At 33.9% G+C, this 18,496-nt stretch overlaps 2 protein-coding genes across 5 annotated transcripts; one reads left to right on the top strand and one right to left on the bottom strand.

Moving 5' to 3' along the window:
• Positions 1 to 631: 631 nt before the first annotated feature.
• LOC119073434 (putative uncharacterized protein DDB_G0282133) lies at positions 632 to 17,533 on the top strand. 3 transcript variants are annotated; one of them, XM_037178914.1, is made up of 8 exons: positions 632 to 672; positions 2,108 to 2,223; positions 9,207 to 9,336; positions 9,471 to 9,589; positions 12,810 to 12,881; positions 12,951 to 14,201; positions 14,263 to 15,143; positions 15,307 to 17,533. In XM_037178914.1, exons 2-8 carry the CDS (start codon positions 2,202 to 2,204, stop codon positions 17,344 to 17,346), a joined length of 4,515 nt encoding a protein of 1,504 aa, XP_037034809.1. In that variant the 5' UTR covers positions 632 to 672; positions 2,108 to 2,201; the 3' UTR covers positions 17,347 to 17,533. The 3 variants fall into 3 exon arrangements, with proteins under 3 accessions (XP_037034809.1, XP_037034808.1, XP_037034810.1); XM_037178913.1 differs by lacking the exon at positions 632 to 672 and having other exon boundaries at positions 1,848 to 2,223; XM_037178915.1 differs by lacking the exon at positions 632 to 672 and having other exon boundaries at positions 1,942 to 2,223; positions 16,453 to 17,533.
• On the bottom strand, positions 10,415 to 11,551 carry LOC119073643 (protein canopy homolog 1-like). Of its 2 annotated transcripts, none has more exons than XM_037179241.1 (5): positions 11,328 to 11,551; positions 11,188 to 11,255; positions 10,991 to 11,128; positions 10,784 to 10,929; positions 10,415 to 10,692 (listed from the first exon to the last, which is right to left on the bottom strand). In XM_037179241.1, the coding sequence occupies exons 1-5, from the start codon at positions 11,444 to 11,446 to the stop codon at positions 10,537 to 10,539; spliced, it is 627 nt and encodes a 208-aa protein (XP_037035136.1). In that variant the 5' UTR covers positions 11,447 to 11,551; the 3' UTR covers positions 10,415 to 10,536. The 2 variants fall into 2 exon arrangements, with proteins under 2 accessions (XP_037035136.1, XP_037035135.1); XM_037179240.1 differs by having other exon boundaries at positions 11,188 to 11,259; positions 11,332 to 11,550.
• Positions 17,534 to 18,496: the final 963 nt, after the last annotated feature.

The following is an 18,496-nucleotide window of genomic DNA, read 5'->3' as shown; positions in this document are numbered from 1 at the left end:
ATGCGTTAATGTCTTAGGTTTTGGCATAGGTCATAATAGGTTCCCAGCTTTAGAAAAAATCAGAAATTCCCGAAATATCTCCTTTCAGAGTAACATCTAATTTATCTGCTATTCAAATACTCAATCGACTCTGTGACTTCCACACACGACCAATATGGTATGACTACATGCTTAAATCGTGTTCCTATACAAACATCACCAAAATAAATCGGCGACCGATATTAAATAATTGCAGATCCATATCACACATCCCCACATGCAATTAACAGTTTTCGGTACTGCACGGCACGTGCAACTGATGTAACACATTTAAAAGTCATCTTCAGCGATTTTAGACATCATCTATTTGATGAACCAAAAAAAGTGGACTGATACCAACGCAATCGAACGTTTATCGACCATCTAAAATGTTGGATATATTGCCATGATAAAATATTGCTTTGAACTTCATCCAATTTTTGGTCTAACGATTCAGCGCTATAACGCGTCCAATGCATTATAGTCACAATACGCTCATAGTGTTGTCTACCCATCATCACCATCATTCATATCGCACATTTTAGCATTGAAGAGAACGTCTTCAAAAAAAGACATAGTATCTATGATTTTGGGTTCAGTTATTATTCGTGAGCACAGAGGTGAACATCGTCGATATTTTCGATTTTTTAAAAAGTCTGTTGGTGGATTTAAAACAAAAAAATTAAATTTTTTAGTTAAAATTTTCTTTGATTTAAAATCGAAAATTTGTATTGAGAAGAAGTGGAAATTTAATAATTTTTCGTGTGAATTTTTAACTAAAAGAATTTATACTCAAAGACATAACACTTGACAATTTAAGAAATGTTAACACTGATAAAAATGGTTTTTTCTGAGCATACAGTTTATAGTCGTCAATACGTCCTCAACTTTTTGAAATTTTAATTTAACAGAAAAAAAAACTCAAGTGTAAAAAGCGTTGATAAAAAAATAATTTTTAATTCAAATGAATTAAATCAATAACATTTCAGTAATAAATAAAATAAATAGGCAGAAGGTCAATTGAAATTGAAATTGTGTTCGCTGTCAGGATTTTAATATTCTCATTTTTCCATCCACTTCCAACCAATTTTTTTTTTGCCGCTAAATGATTTATAAGTTTCCGAATTTTTGTATTCGAATTGAACAACAATTTAATCGCTTTTTTTCATCGGAAAGAAAGTGATCATCGGCAAATATTTTGAAAGTTTTTTCCAAATTTTTTTAACTTCTTTTTGTTGCATATATTTATTCCGTTGAGGATTACAATAATTTGATTTAATAATATTTGTAGATGAGATAATATGCATATCGTAAAAGCTATGTGTGAGACGCTAATGACACTAATAAGATGGTAGTTAGGTGATTCTGTTTTTTTTTTTCACTCTCTGTCGCTGATGTCTTTTAAAAACATTAAAGTCTTTTACGGATGGGTCGATGAAAAAAGTGTGTGTCTGAATTTTTCTTAATTCAATTTTGTGAATTGATTGTTTCGAATTTTTTTAAAATATTAATATTTCACCGGAAATAGTCGGCAATGTGTAATACAATAAAGCGTTTAGTTTCACAATGAACTTTTAAAGCTTCAACGAACAATGCGATTTCATAAATCGACCTATCAAAACGTATAATTTTTTGCTCATCTTTTTTATTTACTCATAATTAAAAATTCCCATAGCATCGCTTAGACTCCGTTGTCATGAAAATATATATTTGATTGTTTGCTGTAATAAACATGACTTGGATAGTGACAAATCCTCCGTAATTAATTATCAAAAATATTTTATTTGACATCATGAGACTATACGCAACGAAAAAATAATTTCTTCATTATCTGTTGTGCAGCAATAACATTTTTTTCCTTGCAAATGTTTTTATATTTATTTTTATTTCGGGTTAAATAAACTATAAACAAAATCCGAAAAAGGTTGTTGCTCCGTTTCAAAAGAAGTTTTCAGAAATGTTGAGAGAATGCTAACGACTCACTTAACTTTAGTGTGTTTTAGCGATTTGTGCAGTTATCAAGTTAACATTTCTTAATTCGTTTATGAAAGAAATATTTTTCAAAAATCATTTGAATTGTTCAAACAAGTTGAATGTTTTGTGCAGACCATATCTAACATACTAGCTGGAGCAAAGACCAAATATATTATATCGACCGAACCTATTGGATACGCATTAACAAAATGTATACGAGAGCAGCTATTGGTAAGTAATTAGAGATACCATGGCAGCGTTAGCTAATAAATGTAAAATAGGGTAAAACGGATAAAGTAAATCTTCGTTGTATTTCCAAAAACCATCAGAATATTTCATTTTCCACTGATCTGCAGAGATCTTTTGCTTCGATTACCACTTCTAATATTCCAATATTTCGATATTAAAGTTACGAATAAGCCTTCTTATTCTCACTGTTTGATACAAACGAATTCAGTAATTCTTCTAAAGTTGACAAAAGAAGCACATAACTGAACTATGAAATTTACACAATCGAAAATTCAGAAAAAAGCTGAATATTTTCGTCATAGTTTTATTGTAACGTCAATTTTGTTGTTAGAATCATGCCATTTCTGGGTCGTAAACTTTTTTATGGAATGTTTACAAATTATTGACATGCAATTTTCTAATTACTGACACGAATCACATGTCTCATTAAGTAAGTTTTTGTTTTACAATAGATTGTGTTGAATAAACATTTACCTAATGTGTTGAATGAACATTTAGGTGTTTATGACTAACGCACATCACAATTCATTGATACATTACCTAATATAACTCAATCCTAAAATAATCCTAATTTTTTCATCCCTTTTCTTGTTTTTTTTTTTTTATTAAATTTATTATCACTTCTTCGTGAGGGTACGTGTGAAGTACAAAAAAAACACATTTCCACAGACCAACCAACTTTCTACGGCTATTCGTTTATAATCTACAATGTCGCATCTCGTATTCAAGATGGCGTACGAAAGAAGCCTCTATTCTGTTTCTTGTTTTTTCTTTCATATACAGAAGAATACATATTTGATCTAAGTAGTTTCAAGAGATTGATTCCAAATCTTTTACTTCATTATTTTCCACATAACAGCCGTACGTAATAGGTTGAAATAGTTTCATGCCGTGGACACAAATTTCGGGATTTTTCTCGTAATTTAGGTCCTCAACATGAAAAGTTGTATATGCATTTGTTGTGGACGGTTGATTTTAGGCATATTTACTTGTCACCCTCACTCCGCTCGGACAACGTTGCCTAAAATCTACCATCCACAACAGATACGTAAATAACTGGTTCTTCAACGCAGGCGAGATAATAGGGTGACTTGCTAAAAACACTCTCAAAATCATTCTTCCAACTTTTTCCCTAGGTATTACTATTACTTGGGCAAAGCAAGTGTTTCGGAAAATTTCCTAATTGAGACTGATATATGTTACGTATAGTTTCACCTTTGTCCCTTTGTGACATTCTCACGATCATCCCTCTATTCTCACACTTTTATTTTCATTCTCATTTTATGATTTATCGAGCAATCATAAACAAACTTACTCGTATACAACCGGTCACTGTACCACCACACTGTGATATCATCAAATTTCTTTTGTTTCAGGTAAATTATTATGGTCATTCATAACTGTTGTTACGTCAAAACTTTATAATTTCCTATCATTATAAATGAACGAAAGTGATTTATTGAATTATGTAAAAGCACATTTCCATAGACTCTGATAACCTAATCTATCCATAATTTGCGTTCATGATCATGATAAATGTAAAACGGTCGGTCGATATAATCATTAACATATTTAACCTGGCTCGCAGCTACACAGCATTATTTATGTTGTTTATTATTTACAAACCATTTTATTCAAGTTCAAAACCATTCAATTTCAATCTTCTTTTTTTCTACAATTTTTTCATTATTCATCAGTGGATTTCATCACCAATACAAAAAGATTACGTTTTGACCGAAAAAAAAGTATCAAAAATTTCACTTTCAAGTTGAATGTTTGATCGCGTAAAGCAAGTCTTAAAATTTATGACAAAAAAATTAATGATTTATATCAACAATAATTAAATTATAAATTTTTTTTGTCTTGTTAATCGTTGGGATTCGATGGGATGTTGTGAATTGAAGAAGAAGGTGTACGCAGAAAAAAAGTACACATAAATTAAAAATGGTATTGTAGAGTGGTTTTCTGTTTTTTTATTTGTAGGAAGGTTATTTTTATGTTGAACCATTCAGTCTTGTGGTTATCAAATATTCAAAAGAGTAAGAAAACAACAAAAAAAAAAATCTTAAAATTATGATGGTTGGAATGAGCAATAAAGCGAAATTTGGTGAAATAATTGAAGGAAGTGATTGACTAAAATACAAAAGCCGAGATGCTTTTGGGTTATTAATATCGATGTTTTATTTCGTTAATTGTCGATAGACTTATATAGGATACGGATATCAATATCTCCATCTTACAAATTAATTCATCATAATTATTGATGTAGGCTTTGAAGTATTATACACATAGACCACAGAAAAAAAATGGTTCCTCTTTAAGGTGATTTGTTTTTCAATTATGAGTTCACGGATTTTAATGGTAATTAGTTAAAACTGATGTTAATTTAATTAACCAATAGCTTAACATGGTTCGCTTTTTTATATTCACACAATTTTCATGTTCGATTTTTTGTTTTTGTTGGATATTGATATGTTTAATCATAGAGTGAATGATCGTGCAGAATTTCTTGCTCGAAACATCAGATTTTTTTAATTCCGTAAAGATGCATTTCTCTAAATTATTGATGATCGATCGTGCAAGTTTCCTTTTTCGCGTCGCCTCTCAATATCGAATTATAATTGATCGATGGCGCATTGCCATATAGGCAAATTGAATCACGCTGCAGAGCAATTGTTTGGATGATTTTTATGGAACGAGTAATTGCGTGACGAGATCCGATTCTTAATATAATTTATTTGTAAAATAATTCAAGTTCAGATTTTAATGAAATGGAGTGCTTAAATTAATGGACCACCTAATGCTTGTCTAGTCTCAGAGAGGATTTTAATGGATACTTTGACTGAGCTTAAGTCAATTTGAATATATGCATTTCCAGTTTTGAAGGCTTAACGATTGTTCGAGTCGTTATATCATTCTAATGCTATAGTTTCATTTTAGTATTGCTCACCAGTTGTACATGAATAAAGTGAATAAAGTTTAGAGTTACTGTAAAAGTAGTCATAAAAATAGACAAACAAAGTAGAAATACAAAATCAGTATTGGACCCTTGTGACCGCAAAGAAATTGTAGACAGATGCTTTGAAGTACTTGCATGTTCAAGTTCAAAGTTATGCCATCCAATAAAATGATAAAAATTTCTCATTAAGCATTTATTTAGCTTAACTTTAAGGAAGAGCCATCATCCAATCCATTCAATTTTTTGTTAACCAGGAACAAAGTCTGCCTTACCTAAAATTCTTGGGTTAAAGCTTTCCAATCATCAGTAATATGATATTCATATGATGAAAAAACGAAAATATTTTGATAAACGGTTTTACGTTTGTGTCGAGAATAACTCCTACTCCATTGTACGTTTTTTGTTAACAGTTAAGGTGTGGAACAAAAAGTAAAAATCTAAATTTCTTACCGAGTCTCTATCAGTAAATCAACACTTAGTTTCAAGTAAGTCACAACATTAAAATAATACAAAAGATGCTGTCAATTTGCGTAAACGAAATAACAATTGCCCATCAACAACGCATCATTTCTTCAAATTTCCTGGTTAATTAACCGGTGGGTCGTTAAATTTCAGATATTCTGTGAATGATTTATTATTTATTGACTTCTGTGTACATTTTGCGTTTTCTTTATGTTTGAGCAAAAGAGAAATATTATAATGGATTCTGAATGGTGTTGTTTTTTGTTCTGTTTTGGTTGTTTTGTTTTATTTTTTTTTTTGTTAAATTATACACAAACATTTGTTTTTATTCTATTGTATCTACTGTAGGTAATTGTGTACGTCTAACTCATAAAGCCCATTAATAAATGTATATCACCACAATTATTATCGAATAAAAATGAAATGTTTGATAGATCGTATGTTATCAAATGTGGCCTCAAAAACATTTCGAACATCCGCATAAATTTGCCTTATTGTAAAATGCTATTTTCCTGGTTATCTTCTTCTGTATGTAACGAATACGTTTTAAATGGAACACTTATGTTCTACTAATGAGTGTTTATGTTCTGTACCAACTTAGATTTATTTCTTATCAAATTGAAATTTAACTTTAAGAGCACCGCCGAACCGTAGCAATAATTAATCTTATTTTACATTGAAATAATTCAATATGGATATTACAGGATCTGTGACTTATCTTCGGTAAGAATATTAATCCCCTAATTGAGATTAAATAAATTCAGTTATGAGGGATTTTTTTGAAAGTGGACCAGGCTCCGTCGGAGCTATTTTTTAGCGACTCTTTATTTACATGCCCAGATAGCCCTTGGCCCCAATAGTCGAAAACCGCAGTCGTTTCATTTTAATATTTTTTTATTAGCTGGAGAACTTCTACCAAAAGTCGAAAAAGGGTGTTTTTTATACGTGATTTACTGCCGCTGCAGGCTATGGACATGCATGTGTGTAGGCTCATTGGATAGGTATTGTCAAGGAGATACGGGGCAAGCACAGATATCTTACATGTCCTGTACCATTGTTCGAAAATGACAAAAATAATGTTTCAGTCAAAGGCCGGAAATTTTGATGAACTTCAAAAGGTGATATCTCGCTCCTGGCGAATGTTTATTTTTAGATCAGTGAATGCCCTGATAGAAGCTTAACATAGCTTTACAATGATACCCCACTTGCCATAGAAGTGATAGGTTCAGGATACTTTTTTTGGGTACAAAGTGAATGGTGTTCCAACACACCAAAGCAAAATATTTATTTTAGAAGAATACACGAATTATGCTGTTATTGATGTCTGTATCCACTGATCTAACCATAAACATTCGCCAGGTGCGAGATATCACCTTTTGAAGTTCATCAAAATTTCCAGCCTTTGACTGACACAATATTTTTGTTATTTTCGAACAACGGTACAGAACATGTAAGATATCTGGCCTTGCCCCGTATCTCCTTGGCAATACCTATCCAATGAGCCCACACACATGTATGTCCATAGCCTGCAGCGGCAGTAAATCACGTATAAAAACCACCATTTTTCGACTTTTGGTGGAAGTTCCCTAGCCAATAAAAGAATATTCAAATTAAACGACTGCGGTTTTGGACTATTGGGGCTAAGGGCTATCTGGGCATGTAAACAAAGAGTCGCTAAAAAATAGCTCCGACGGAGCCTGGTCCACTTTCAAAAAAATCCCTCTATTGAATTATTGGATTACAACAGTAATTTCAATGATCGCACGGCTTTTGATAACCAATTTATTTTTAGCTTTACTTCAAAGCTTGCCTAAGCTTTATATGATTTTAAATTAATAGTAAAAGAAGCCTGTCACAAATCACTGAAATCACCTTCCATACACGGCCATTTGAATTCCTGTTGTGGAGTGTCCAGAGAAAAAAATCCGGAATTTTAATTAACAGAGTTTGATTTCACAATGTGGTCAACTTCCACCCCTAGACTTTTTATCGATAGCACACGATAGGTAGATCGTAAGTTTGTTCCTCTTGAAATATAATAAAGAAATCAAATTCTCACTGTGTGTTGTTGAACTTAATAATTGAATTGAATTCATATGCAATCAGCAGAAAAATTTAGTCACGTGAAGAGTTAATGTTATGACAGCGACGTAACGGAAGGTTAAATATTAATTGATTAAATTTATTCATCAGCCCGTTGAAACATATTTTCGCTATAAATATTATGTATAATGTAAAAACAAACAAAAACCGCATGTCCTTTGCACTATCTGCAAAATAAGCATAAAAAAGGTGACCTTACGACAAGAATTTATCAGACATTAATTATGTGAATTTTTTATGGAAATAAATCATAGTTTCGATTGCAATACATGTCAATCTATCACCATTTTCATTTACACAAAGCAATACGGGTTAACCTGTGAAAGGTCATTTTTGTCCATATATAATGTGGAATGTACCTGTTCTTTTTGGTATAATTAAGCAGATAGACCAAGAAAACACTCACTGTCGCTTCAGATGAAAGGTGTGATATAATTTGCCGTTTACCATCGTAAATTACGATTGTAGCGTCTGCACGTAACACACCTAATCTGAATGTACATTTATGGATCGATTAAGTTTCCTTAATTGATCATTTGCATAAACTAAAAACACATAAATATGTTGTCATTGACTCTCTCCATAAAATTCAAATTATTTAACAAATCTATCTAGAAATGAGTGCATCAGCGGATTCATTTGACTCTTATATTTTTTGTGTGTAATTTTAGTCGACTCTCTTTTCTCCAAATTATTTCCATAAATTACCGATTTATTTTAAGTGAATAAATTGTGTGGTTGATTTTTTTCAGTTTCATTAATCAATTTGAGAAAGAAATTCGACTTTTTTTTATCAATTTATGCAATCAATCGATGCATATTTCCTTTTACAAATTTTCATACATCCAAATAAAAACTTCATTATATAATCTGCCTATACAAAATTGACAAAACAATATATCGAATGTCCAATAAAACCAATGAAAAGAAAAAAAAAACTTTTTTTTGCAATTCTTTCCAATTTACCTAAATAAAGACCCATTAATTTGACGCGATGTCTTATTAGCTAATTTAATGTTGTCTACAACTGCCATTGAAGACGATATGACACATTCATGCAGTGTACAAATGGTGATTTACTTTCAATCACATTAATCACTGTGACATTGTCCATTCATTCGATTATTTAATAATTGAGATCTTTTGTTTGAGTTGAAAACAATTCGAAATTTTATAAATGAATCCACTGACAGACAGAACCTCACAAGTGGAAAATTATTCGTTTGTCAATTGTATCTGCCACCCAGTGAATTTTTTTCGGTGTATCGGGGTCGCAGATAGTCCATAATGCTTTTGAAGGTTGAGGTCTTGTTTTGATAACATTTTAAGTTTATCAAATTTCTCATGGAAATTGGAAATACTATTTAATCTGTCGCACCTAATTTTACATTAGAAATACTTGTTACAATATTCACTAATAATGACATTTTACCCATTCCAGGCTGTTTTTTATTCCTGTTACCTTTTTCATGTATTGTCGCTGATGTAAGCCATTTAGGTGGAAGCGCGTCAACAACATTTAAACACAGTTCAGGCGGCGATATTCCTGTGGTGGATGATTTGAGTACGAGGTATGTAAAAATGTGAAAGACACTGATTCAATCGATGTATGGACATTATTTGTCTGACATTCTTAAAATATGAAAATCACTTTTGGAAAGTTTTTCCGAATTGAAATTTTTTGGATTAATCTAACAATTCTTAGGTCATTCAATCAACAAAGCTGGAATATTCGAAATAATATACCAGGCGAACCAAATGTCGATTATCCAGTTTACAGTGCTCCACCGATTTCTAGTTTCTCGTGCAAGGGCAGACATTACGGTGAGTTATGCAATCAAATTTAAAAATGAAATTTCAACCGAACGAACCTACACGTCGACCAGGTTAAAACTGAAGTGCCACTGATATATCACCATATGAACATTATGTTTTAAAACCATTGATTCTTTCTCATGCGTTCACATCTTTGAGTAATTTTATGCGCATTCGATTATTCGGTCGACCTTACTGGATATAGAACACTTTAAAATTTTTGACGATTTATTGCTATTTCACATTAAAACTAATTCAGTTTACGGTGGGAATAAAACCAATTGAATATTGATTAGACACTTGACTTATACAGAAAATCCTACGGTCATTTAAATGGAAATGGCAAATCAATTATAGAACTTGTGTGTAGCGTGTGCATGACAAAATTAACCGGAAATTTAATCTTTCATATAATGTCTTATTGAAATTCATTTTCTGGAGCTTAAAAATTAAAATTTTATTTCCGGACATGTATACCAGTAGTCGGACACTTATTGTTATTTCATTCATAAAAAAGTGTCCGGAGACAGGAGCGCATATACTATGACCCGAGTATACTTTCAATAATTGTGCAGTGTACAAACTACATACTATCTGACACAAAAATCTAGTAAGACCCTTTCAATAGAGAATGGTCTAAAAAATGGTTTCTGTTCTTCTTTTTCCAAATAATCGGGTAGATGTGTGATTTGTTAGTTATTGCCTTGACTTTGACAATATCTTTGAAGGTATTTTCTTATTATGTACAATTAGCAAGCATATCACCATCATTAAATCTGCTTCTTCTTTCGTCTGAAGTGTCGTCTTTCATAGTTTGATGAAAATCTTTTACTTCATTAGTTTTAACATTTGCTTTTATTTATATAAAAGACAGCCGAATCTCATCTCTTATTTTTAGTTGTCTATGTAGCATTTTCATAAGGTTAATATTCCATCGCTGGTAGACATGCTTCGGCTTATAGCTCATCACGCTCATTATTTACTTCAGTCTCTTTTTTGACACAATATTTGGCTGTTTCTGTGCAAATAATCTCATCTATATTTTCGGAAAGTACTTCCTTCTTAAATTCCGCTAGTATTGCATCGTCATGTTCCCCCAATATATCTAAACACTGTAGCAAACATAATCGTTTAAAGAAAAATGTCAAAAACTGATGTACGAACTAAAATCTAAACATATGAAAATTCTCAGACAATACTTACTAAAAAGTTCACATTTTCGGTCGAAAGACTCTCCTGACTGAAACCAGGAGTCGCGTCGACAGAACCATTGTTATCTAACATACTTTGAATGAATGTCTTTTGAACAAGTACTTGACGTAGTGTCGCAAACGTATCTTGATATTCACCTGGAATGATGTCAATACTCGTATATGTGGCTTCATAGAAATATCGAAACTATATTCTTACACAAGTCTTCCATCAGTTCAGCCAAGTAAGATTCAGATTTTGAATAGAGAATTGATTTGGTGGCCGATACTTCAATTCTTTTCCGTGGATTTACTTTTTTTATTTCATAAAGCATCGTATCGATAATCGACCTACATACTAAATAAAATATTTATTTTTGTAGAAGGGTTACCAACTATAAGAATCTGTTAACTTACCGAAGCACTTCAGAATTAATTTACTCTCCTCACTCTCATAATGTTTAAGAAGTCCTCCATCAGCACCTTCGTCACCAACTAATTCGCTTTCATTCGCATCGAGTTCTGCGTCAATGGTTTTTTCGTCATAAGAACCGTAATCGTTATTCCCATTGCTATTTCCTACGTCGTTAGCATTTAATGTTCCTTCATCATCACATTTCACTAACAATACCAAACTAATTAAGACAGATAAACACAAAATCACTGCCCGTTTCATTTTTTATTGCCGAAGGAATGTAATGTTGACAGTGAAGCGTTTGACTCCATAAGAGAAGCTTTTCCGAATTCCTTATCAGAGACACGTTCATGACCCATGATTGGTTGTTTTAGGTGTGTTTTCGAATGATATGTTTATCTGGTGAAGTGCGGTAAAATGTTTGTTTTTGCTGCGTTTACTATAGGAAATTATCTTCTAAAATTGTTATACTTGAATTGAATGGATTTAGATAAGATAGATCTGATAATAAAGAAATTAACAATGTGATGGACATAGAAGTTCTTAATACATACAGTCTCTTCACGTTTCCTTTTCTTATCAGTTTTCGAAAGTGAATTGACAAATGTGCCTTCACAAAACGAACCAATGTTATAATTAAAACGCCATTCAGAATAAATTGTTAATTAATCAGCTAGTTAATCATCAATAAAATATGCAAAAACCTTACGTTTGGAAGTTTCAAGTTAACACCGAGTCCGATGTGGTAGCAATAAAATTTCACAAAATTTTTATGTAATTTTATGAAACATCGGAGAATTCTTTGTATTTTAAATGATATATTTTATGACCGCTTGAAAACATGCTGATGCTGCGATAGCCAATCTATGCATTTCATTTGAAAATGTTTGCATTTTATATATAGTTTTGAGTTCGCGAAACTATTTGCATAAAATTGATTTAAATTGTTTTATATCTGAGAATGGTTAGCGTTGCCGTGTCCATCCAATATTTACATTTCTTTTTTGTTGGAATAGTGAGAAGAAAAAAACACTCGTAAAAATGAAAGTGAGGTGCAAATAAAAGGAGAATGATTGCAATCTGAAGACATGACCATTCAATTTACAAGTATAATGGGATGTATCCTGTTTGCAAATTTGACTTCCTAGTTTTCAAAACAGATTTTAGTGTTCAGAGATGATAGAAAGGTAAGATCTCAATATACCGATGAGATCATTACAAATTTATTTCAGAAAATTAGAAAGACTAGCTGGACGCTCTTAAATGTTACAGTCAAACCTTTTTCATCATATAAAATCAATAACGTTAATAACGATCCACTTCATAACATTTAAATACGATCTGTTATGCTTTTGCATATATTTCTCTTAACACCTAGAACTCCTTATTTATGGAAATTTTGAAGGTTATTATACAACTTTTCGCCAATGAGATATGCCGAAAATAAAATGAATGCCATCGAAGCAAATAAATTAGTAATTTCTTGTAAAAGTTGACTTGCTGATATCTGCCATCTAATTATTAGTTTTTTGATTTTACATTAATATTCAAATGAATTTGCAGGAAAAAAAAAGATTTTTTTCAGAATTTATGATTCAACTAAATTTACAATATTTCATTCTAGGGTACTATGCGGATGTAGAATCACGTTGTCAAGTGTTCCGAGTTTGTGCTCAAACCGACTTAACTGGTACAGGTATGGACCATAAACTTTGTCACATATACGTAGCGATAATCCTTTATGTAATTAATTAAACATCTGCAGGTTTCGCGTTCTTATGTCCGAATGGGACACTGTTCAATCAAAAATTCTTCGTTTGTGATTGGTACAAAAATGTCGACTGTTCTGCAAGTGAAACCTACTACTCACGAAACAATTTGTTCGGTACAAAGATGGGCCTAATGTCCGAAAATGATATGATGACAATGGTTCAGGGAATGGTGGACTACACGAAACAGTCGCAGTTTAACAATCAAAATGTGAACAACAATGGCGGATTTCCGTTTACAAATTCACAATTTCCCAAACAGTCAGACAACTCACAAAGTATTATCAATCAGAATAACGGGCTCGCGTCATCAGGAAATGGAAATTTCCATGGTCAACAAGCAGGAGCGAATCAAGGCCGTTCAAATAGCAATGTACAGCCACCGCAAAGAGGAAGCGATATATTGAGCCAGCCAATATTCCCGTCGGAAAATAATAGACTTACTACACCGGGTCGCACTCAAGGTACATCAAGTTTTGCAGCTCCTACAGCGGTACCCAACTCTTCTAGATATAACCAAAATGCTAATTTCAATTCTAACAACTTTGGTGGTGCAAATAACGAGAACAACAACCAACAGCCGACATTATTTGTATCAAGCCTTGGGGAAATATCCAGCGATCAGAATTTAAGACTTAACCCATTCACAACTGCAATAGTTAGCACAAGAATATTTGACACGCTTTCCAGTAATGTTGATCCAGTTTCAACATCTGCAGATCAAGTGCAAAGGCTCGCATTAGGTCAATACAATCAACACGGCAATAGTCAATCGAATGTTCAGTACAACACTGGTAATGGACTAAATAATCCTGTGTCTCTGCAACAGGAAATAAATCATTTAAGTGAGAGTGGATCGAATGAACCGAATTTGAGTCAACAATCACAGCCAAGCAGCACATCAAATAAATTTGAAGCCAACAACGGTCTTAATTCAGCATCGAATAGTCAGTCTGATCAAACTTTAACAGCGGTATATTCTGGTTCAGGTGATTTGCTAAGTCATACTATTAGCCAGTATAGTAAACCGACGAATGTACAAGGACCAGCACAGAATTTCGGTAATGGAAGAGACCCTAGTCTATCAGCTCTGGTGAATTCATTAGGTGAAACAATATATACACCGATCTTTTCTGGAGAGGGTAACTTGCTGAGCCATACAATCGGACAGAAAGCATCCTCGGAAAATGGAAACGATTCGAAACCTCAGTCGAAACCAGACGCTTTTACTACTGTCGCTAAACAAGGTAAAGTAACTGTGTTGAAACCTTAAACTGTTCGTTCTTATTACGTTTATTATTCGAATAGGTATACCGGTGTCTACTCCGCAACCAATATTACAAACGCCGCTTTTCGACAGTCAATCAAGAGTTACGATTCCCCCATTCTCAACGAGTTCAACTAGTTCAAACGTAAAAGAAAATATTCCTAAGACCAATGTGGTCTATTCAGGTGAAGGAAATCTGTTGAGTCAAACAATTGGTCGGAAAGGTCCCATCAATCAAAGTACACAATCCAGTCAGTCATCAAATGTTTATTCAGCAGAAAGCAAATTGTCCAGTCAAAGCGTTCATCAAACGAATACCCAAACTTTATCAAGCCAAGGAGACCAAACGACTTCATTTGCATCTTCCAATAGATTTGCTGGCAATCAAAACACTGTCCCAAATCAGGGAACGTCGACTGGTCCAAGTAGCTCACATTTCACAAGTGTACCGTCCACTCCATCATACGGACAGAAACCCATTACGCCCTCAAATGTACGAACTAACCAAGCAACAACATACAACAGCCATGTTTCATTTGGCCAGAAGTTATCAACCAATTCTGCGCCAATCAGTACAACATCTGCTCCATATTCCCCATCAGTACCTCCATTTAGATCGACTACTGCAACTGTTTACACACCGACAGCGTCATCATATCATCAACACACACAAACGTATAATGACCAGAGCCACAGATCACGCTCTTACACACACCAAGAAAACGGTCAATCAGTCTTCTCAAACAATCAGTTCCAAGTCCCATCAAAGGAATATCTACCAAGTTCAGACAATACCCGTACAGCACGAACCAACGACCTCTCACTCGGTAACCACGGTTCATCGTCATTCAAATTGAGTTCTTCACAAAATAATTTCAACCAACGGGATGGCAGACAACAATTCACATATCCTGTGGATCAGGTAATTGCATGGGTAAAATAGGCGTTGGGTGCAAGGCTATGAAAGTTGATTTTCATTATCTAATTTGCTGTTCTTCTCCTCATTCTATCTCTTCCACTTTCTATTATGAAGGACTAAAACACCATACTTAACTCTGAACATCCTTACTTCTTACACTGTCTAGACCGACTCAAAAACACTTGACAACACCAACGACTTGCCGAACTTGGGTGCGGATGCCGATCCAAAGAAACAGAATTTAATTAACCGCGACGTTACACACATTGACAAATACTTATACCAAAATCAAATTGAACAACCGAAAAACGAGACCGGTGAACCAACTGTAACTACGAGTGAACGAAATCCGGGCATTAAATTATCGGCAATATCAATCAGGGATATTTTTTACTTGAACAAAGTCTTACAAGAGGGAGGCAAATCGGAAGACATAACGTCAGAAGAACTTCAACTGTCGACGGACGAACAAGATGTTGCAGAGCAAACTAGTTCAGAATTGACTGACTTTAAACTTAGTCCAATAATAGTTGCTCCAATATCTGATGGCGCTAGTAATGACATTGAAGACAATGAGGCACTGAGTACATTTGATAAATCGGCAAATCTGCTATTTGCTGGCCTTCAACTATCATTGCACGAAGAAAAGGAATTATCGGACAGTGAAATTAAGAATGAGTTGAATGACGAAATTTTTCGAAGTCAACAGGACATATATGAAACGAAAATACGGAACCCTAAGGACGTTTACAGTAGCGGCGGTGGACTGAAGCAGTCAAACAGCATTAAATTGATTTTTGAACGAGCTAAGAACAGATCAAACGATTTCCGAATTAAATTGAAAAGTAGAACAGATGAGGAAAATAAAGCGAAACGAACCTTCGCGTTACCGCCTAGCACCGCAGAAGAGAAACTGGTTACTATTTTGAAGCCGCTACTTAGAAACATAACAGTCACACCGAATCGATATGTTGAGAACAACACCAAAATCGGTGGGTTTATTAACAATGACTTGAAATCTTCCATTGGTGAGCCCCGACAACGACATTCACTAGCCCCAAGGATATTATTTAAAAATGTAAAAACTATCGAAGACATAGAACGCATAGCCACGGCAATAGACTCTGCTAACACTGAAGACGACGAACTAACAGCTGAGACTAAATTATCGAATCGAATTGCATTTCCGGACTCAGTTAGATCACATACCAACACTAAAATTGACTCAAAAACGACACCTTCATCCATTGAACCAATTGAAGCTAAAGACACAGACTGGTCATATTACACAAAAACGAAATTATTTCCACAGAGAAATCAACACAGACCGATAAGAGATCATGAAACTGCCGCATCGAATCAACATAGTTACACATATTCGACCGGTCAGGCACAACAAGCGAGCCATCAAACATATTCTACATACAATCAATACAATTCCTATCCACAACAACAACAACAACAACATCCACAGCAACAACAGCAACAACATCCGCAGCAACAACAACCTCAACACTCTTATCATTATGCAACGATTGATAATCGGCCGAACCCCTCTCAGACCAGTTTTCAAGCTCCACCATTACAATCAAACTACCCAGTTTCCATTCAAAATAATCCTCAATCTCAACGCTCCTATCCTTCTGTAGATAATCGTTATATTCCATCGGCTCCATTACCCGTCCCATCATCAATCCCTTCATCCCTTCCATCTATTGTTCATCCAACATCGCAATATTCGACACAACAGAATACCTCATTCCCAACGAATCAACATAACATTCCAAGAACGACATCGAACGAAAAGGTGGTCGTCAATGTTATACCAGCCACCGGATGGTATTTAAATGATCCCAACGAACGTCAATCATTTTTGGATGCAGTCTCAAGGGGACTGCTCAGTGAGAAAGGAGTTGTCTATGTGAATAACGTACAGAGTAGTCAGCGACAACAGCCAAATTTCAATGCGCAACAACCGCAAGGTCGCTCACAAATTGATATAGACGAGGAGGCCTTTTTCCATGGCTCTTCATCATATGAATCACCCCTAAATAGTGTAGGTAAACTTCCAGGTGACAGTGATAGTGTAAGTGCTTTTTTGGACAGTTCTACTAGCAGCCCATATACTCCTTCATCATCATCGTCTTCGTCGTCACCTTCATCCGGTTATCAATACGAACATCCCAGGCGATCCTTTGATGTGTAATTAAATTGTAAATTTATTTTTTAGTTTTTATTTATAAGGCAACAGCGATCATCAGATCGGATCGATTAGTTTTCGATTGAAATTCATTTTGTACATAATTTATTATAGAAAGTTTCAACTGCCATTTTCTAAGGATTTTCACAACAAATACTTGTAAGATTTTCACAACAAATTATACGCTGATATTTTACGTAAAATGTGTCTTTTGTTGCTCGTCACTCAACAATAACTAACTATCGACGTGTTTGTAGGATCATCTGTTAGCGACTGCTAGGACAAAAGTAAGAAATGGTCTATGGTTCATGTAGTCTTTTATAGTGAAAAGAATGTTAAAACGAATGAAGTAGAAGATTTTGTATCAAACGCTAGACGATACTTTCAACAGCAGATGTAACAGATTTGATGATTTTAGGTCGATACGCTTGGTCAATGGAGTAATACATTAATGTTGACTATCGAACTATGAGTGATTTGATCGTGGCACAGCTGACAAAATGTAAATTGTATCTGCTTGACCAATTTTTTGAAGGACTATAACCCAATTTTTTTATAGAGTCAACCTTAAGCTGCATTTTCAAGATCTCACTACAGTCCATCTTAACGTATTGTACCATGACTTCGGCAGATATATTTATTGTTCAGCTCTGATACCACCAGCAATTATCATACCCAATTAATACTAGACAAAGACGACATTGTTGCGTTAATTATTAATGAATGGAAGGCAATATTTGACGCAAACAACAAACGGTAGATTATTTTCATTGATGATTGTATCGTTACCTAAGCAGTTCGAATGCCAAGCTTTTTCAAGAAATTTCAGCATAAAACTTCTCATTATGGCATTTATACTACGTCACGGAAATACCATCGCTTTCATTCTTTAAAATTAACGTCTCTCCTCTCATATACTCTTTATGCATCATATATAATATTAACATAGGTATTCAGAAACTTGCGTACGATGAGTCATCATTCACATAGTCACGGCTGTTGTTGTTATATTGGGAATTCTTTTTGCTCGAATTGTAGAATACATTTTCACAATTCAATGATATCAAATTGACTGCGTGGTACACCACGAAAATTAGTAAATTGACCGATTATAAATCATCTACATTCGAACCCGAAGAGAGACTAAATGCGTTAC

This window comes from Bradysia coprophila, unplaced genomic scaffold (genome assembly GCF_014529535.1).
Source record: "Bradysia coprophila strain Holo2 unplaced genomic scaffold, BU_Bcop_v1 contig_138, whole genome shotgun sequence".
Lineage (NCBI taxonomy): Eukaryota > Metazoa > Arthropoda > Insecta > Diptera > Sciaridae > Bradysia > Bradysia coprophila.
Note: the sequence above shows the minus strand (reverse complement) of the source record. Positions and strands in the feature narration are given on the sequence as shown.

Bases quoted from the DNA above. Each gene is read 5' to 3' on its own strand.
- LOC119073643 (XM_037179241.1), bottom strand. From the start codon at position 11,446: ATGAAACGGGCAGTGATTTTGTGTTTATCTGTCTTAATTAGTTTGGTA. The intron at 10,930-10,990 runs GTAAGAATATAG...ACATCATTCCAG, and splicing joins TGAACTGATGGAAGACTTGT to GTGAATATCAAGATACGTTT. The intron at 10,693-10,783 runs GTAAGTATTGTC...TGTTTGCTACAG, and splicing joins CCGAAAATGTGAACTTTTTA to TGTTTAGATATATTGGGGGA.
- LOC119073434 (XM_037178914.1), top strand. From the start codon at position 2,202: ATGTATACGAGAGCAGCTATTG. The intron at 2,224-9,206 runs GTAAGTAATTAG...TACCCATTCCAG, and splicing joins GTATACGAGAGCAGCTATTG to GCTGTTTTTTATTCCTGTTA. The intron at 9,337-9,470 runs GTATGTAAAAAT...AACAATTCTTAG, and splicing joins GTGGATGATTTGAGTACGAG to GTCATTCAATCAACAAAGCT.